This window comes from Atta cephalotes, assembly GCF_000143395.1.
Source record: "Atta cephalotes unplaced genomic scaffold scaffold00497, whole genome shotgun sequence".
NCBI lineage: Eukaryota > Metazoa > Arthropoda > Insecta > Hymenoptera > Formicidae > Atta > Atta cephalotes.
Genome location: NW_012130561.1, coordinates 1 through 4,554, shown reverse-complemented (window position 1 = coordinate 4,554; position 4,554 = coordinate 1). Strand labels below are relative to the sequence as shown.

At 35.0% G+C, this 4,554-nt stretch overlaps 1 protein-coding gene across 1 annotated transcript; it reads right to left on the bottom strand.

The window, feature by feature from the left end:
• Nucleotides 1-1,565: 1,565 nt before the first annotated feature.
• Nucleotides 1,566-1,906, bottom strand: LOC105625257 (coiled-coil domain-containing protein 134-like; the record flags this gene model as incomplete). The annotated part of the gene is made up of 1 exon (XM_012206598.1): nucleotides 1,566-1,906. A coding segment is annotated over one exon (341 nt), but the record flags the coding sequence as incomplete, so codon positions are not given.
• Between the last annotated feature and the right edge of the window lie 2,648 nt (nucleotides 1,907-4,554).

Genomic DNA, 4,554 nt, shown 5'->3' with positions numbered 1-4,554 from the left:
ATTGATGGTACGATAATACACCGAGAGTATTGTAAGTGAATGGCAAAAGGAATTTGGTAATTGGAACCGATAAAAATTCAATCTCGAAATTTCGCAATTTCCTATACACCACATACATGCGTGCGCGCGCACAGAAGAAACGAAATAAAAGCATTCTTATTATAATGACTTTTATAGAAAGGTCTGGAAAGAGTCTTGTGTGAATGAGAATCTCAAATAATTTCTCCTATTTTCTCACTCTCCCACATATGCATATTTCCACATATACACTCCGATCTTTCGAGATAGAACATCAATGGAGAGAAAGGTAGACGTAACGTGAAAAAAACACTATAGGCACGCCTACCTGCGACGATGGTCAAGACGGCGCAGAGTAGCGCCGCTTCCTGGAGCCTCATCGTATATCGCGTGCGACGTCTCAGTGTTCCCTAGCTGATGGTTGCGCGTTCCAATTTCTTCGCGTGTCTTTCCTCGTTCGATTCGTGCAATTCACCGCGACCACAGCGACGTATCATCAACCAACCGAATAACCGATCCACCGGGTTGATCGGCTGCCGCAACACTGCGCGCCAAGGGTACGCCGTCGTTGCGACAGTTCTCGCGAACTAGCCGGCACAGGAATCAGTTCTCAGCTCATTGGTTGACCACTTTCTACTGGAGCGGCGCGACGGCTCACCGTCGCATCGGGACAAATCAACGAGGAAAACTGTCTTTTATATCAGACACGATGCTGCATTCATAATTTGCACCAAGTCTTTTCCGCTCAATTCGCTTTCAAATTGCCACGGATCGGCGTAGCATGGCGTAACGATTTTTCATCGCCGGAAATCGAATAAATTGTGTTAACACTTCGATAATATTGGAACAGTCAAATACCAGGAACGTTAGAATTTTATGTACAACTGTTTTTACGCAAATTAGAAATGCAGTTGATAGCAACAATTTTATTTAATATTGAAAGGATACTTCTCTTACAGAAATCTAATTTAATAGTAGTCAATTTAATATTAAAAGATTAATAATGTATTTTGAATATTAAAAGCACGTTCAGTGATTAATAAATAATTTATCACTTTCTTCTAGTATTAAATGTTTGTATTAAATGTTTGTAAGGGTGCATCTTGGAATTCAATGTATATAGCAACATAATAATTATTAGCTGCATAATAATTAATATATTATTAAATATAAATGCTAAGTTTGCACATTCTTAATAGCTTATAGTAATTAATTTTATATATATATATATATATATAGAGACATTGTATATGAAATATATAAGTAATCCATTGAATTAAGCCATTCGGAAGCTCTTCGTTATCAATCCTGTAAGATACGAGCTGATTCTGTAACTTTTAATAACAGTCGTTGCGCAGCTTTTTTTTACTCTACATAATATCTGCGCAACGACATCAACGATTGTCATTAAGAGTTACAGAATCAGTCCATTAGAATCAGATACAATATTAATATTCTCTGGGATTTTAACGGCGCGGCTGCGAGCCCGCTTTTTAATGAGGCGATTTAGGAACCGGTCGGAGAAATCTTGCGATCATCGGAAGGGCTCATAGTTCGATTTTAGCAATCTGCGGTCCCTTTTTACGTTTTTCTTTCTTCACAGACTTCTTTTTTATAGAATCCTCGCGCTGGCCGGCGTGTACAGCATTCCTATACGGATTCAAGTAGGCCGGATCGCGTTCCGTAATATTCAGCTCCTGTTCGACCAAATGAAACATCGTGATGGTTGATTTATTCAGTAAATACCGCGTCTGATTGGCGAAATTCAGGGACCAGTGTATTGTGGAATTCCATCCCGGTTGCGTCCTCAGTATTCTGTGAGTGATGTCCGGCAAATGCAGTATGATATCTCCGAAGAGCGCGATGTTCTCCAGGATGTTAGACAATGCTACGATAAATATAGTAAGTAAAAAAGTAAGTAAAAACAAGTCAATGGCATTTCGATTTATTATTTCTTATGAAATCACTATTATATTCTATCTAATTTATTTTAAATATTAATTTAATATTTTCAGATATCCACCGTACACAAATAATTAGTTCAATAAGTAAAGTATTAGCGATATAACGATTTATCAGCACATCCGAGCAGAACATTATGGCAGAATGGCATCAATTGTATCCGTTAAGTTCGTGCTATATGAGACATTCTATTGTAATAGAGAGAAAAATAGAGAGTAATAGAGAGAAAAATATAATATCTTATAATATCTTATAATATTATATATTTTATCTTATAATATTTGTTATCTTTCAAATGAATTCATGAAGATTTAAAATGAAGATTTAAAAAAAAATACTTTGAACTTTTTCAGATTTTATAAGTTTTTTTCAAAAATTATACAATGAGAAATCTTAAAAGTCTTACAAGAAGAGGCTCAGACGTTCGGAATTTAGAAAAATTTGAAACTACAGTACGTGAATATCACCCAGACGCGATTGCGCACGTTCAAATCGACAAAGCGGCTAGCCTGCTTACCGAGCAAATGAGTATAATTGGTTGTTCACTTATAACATATTGATTGTTACTGTATCCAATCAATCATATTCAATCACTCGATAAGCATTCCTAGCTGCTTTGCCATCTTGAATTCGCCTATTATTTTGGTCAAGCAGTAAGATGCATTTCTCAGTCATTGTCGAAAAAAATCGACATTGAAAAATTCTGAGTGCGATACGTACATTGAAGCAAGTTTCAACTTGAGCAAGTTTCAACAAGTTCCGTAAGGTACCTTGAAAATGTAAAGCTTGTTGAAGCATCAAAGAAGTGTGAACAAAGAATTTCAACGCTTCTTAAACACTTCATTGACTTTCCATTGACTCTTAGTGGTTTTCAATATTCATACATACGCTCCGTAAAGTGTGCCCAAAACACATCTGTCACATTTCCCACACGTTTAAAATTTTTTTTTTTTCATTAACGTTTCTCATACGCTCTTCAACACTCCGTAAAGAATGTATGGAGCGTACTGATACACTTCCTAAACACTTCATTCATTAATACTTCGTCTACGCTTCCTAAACATTCGGCAAAAAAGTATACGCAGCATTCAAATTCGTTTTGTGTACGCTTTCAGGATATAGAGATAAAACAATTTATTTTAAAAGTGTCATTGAGCTATACAGTAAATGAGCAAATGTAAACGAAATCGTTGAGTAGTACGCGGTATCGCCACCAGGAGGACTTAGTGAAAACTAACTTCTCGATTTAAAAAACTGCACTAAGATAAAAGATAAAAGATAAAAGAAATGTAACATTGAAAGATTTTTCAATTCTAATGAAATAATTTTTTGAAGTGAGCCCTTAGGGCTTCAAAAAGAAAGCGTAGCACTTTTTTTTAATATTTATGGAATAAATGAAATATATTTTAAAATATCATTTGCTTATCAAGGATTTCGATTACATTTCATTCACGTTCGTCTAAGAACTTGACGATGCTCCGTTTATGTTTTCTAGACTAATCACGCTCCGTTCAACGTTCTGCTCGTGCTTGCCGAAGAACTTATCTATATTTTTATTTATGTTTCTTTAACATTTAGTTGATGTTTCCTTTACATTCCACTTTTCGCTTCTTACAGGTTTCATTTATCTCCTTCTTACACTTTCTTTACATTCCAATTAACGTTTTATTGACATTCGCTTTACGTTTTATTTTCATCAGGGTAGTGCTCTTGTCTAGTAACCGCAAGTGTCCCTTTAATCAGAGTCTAGCCATTTTTTTGATTGATCCGACATTTTTCATCCATTCCATTTAAATGCATAATGAAAATACATTATGTTTTTACTTGAAATACATGATGCATGGATTTGCTGTCGTAATATTTACAATCAGACACTAAATTTTTACGTTTTTTTAAATTTTAATCGCCAGCTAATTATCTGCCAGAATATTCATCAAGAACTATGAAGCTTATAGAACATCTCTATAGAGCTGAAATTTACAGTGCCACTGTAGCGTGAGACGAAAAGAGATAGCCATGATTTTTTCTCTTGCATAATTCGAAAAAAATGGCGGCCATTTCAAGTGACCATGGTGAAAGGGATAATATGGTGGTGTGTGTAATTTGCATCTCTCCCTGAATCTCCGTCATCTTTATCTATGAATGTCGATAAGAGACTAAAGCTGTTAAACATGAGACGATATTCATAGTCCGCTTTTATTTTAAAACTGTCTTAAATAATGTCTTAAGATGCTAATATAGTCCTCGGATTAATTTATGACATTTTAAGATTATACTTAAGATAAATAAAAATAATCTTAAATGTAAGAATACTGATCTGTTTCGCGTCGTAAAATTGATACTGAATTTTTTCTTATTTAACTTAATGTTTCTCTTTCTATAGAAAGCATACACCATGTTATCCTTTCAGATTTTGATTATGGGACACTTATTATGGAATTCCGTTCTGAACCGGCGCCGAGGTTTGCTCTCTCTGAAACTTGTCCGAAAATAATTTACTTAATCGGAATACATGTAAAACTGTAAATTTTGCACATCATACTCTGTTGAAACGGAGAACGCGAGGAACTAAGC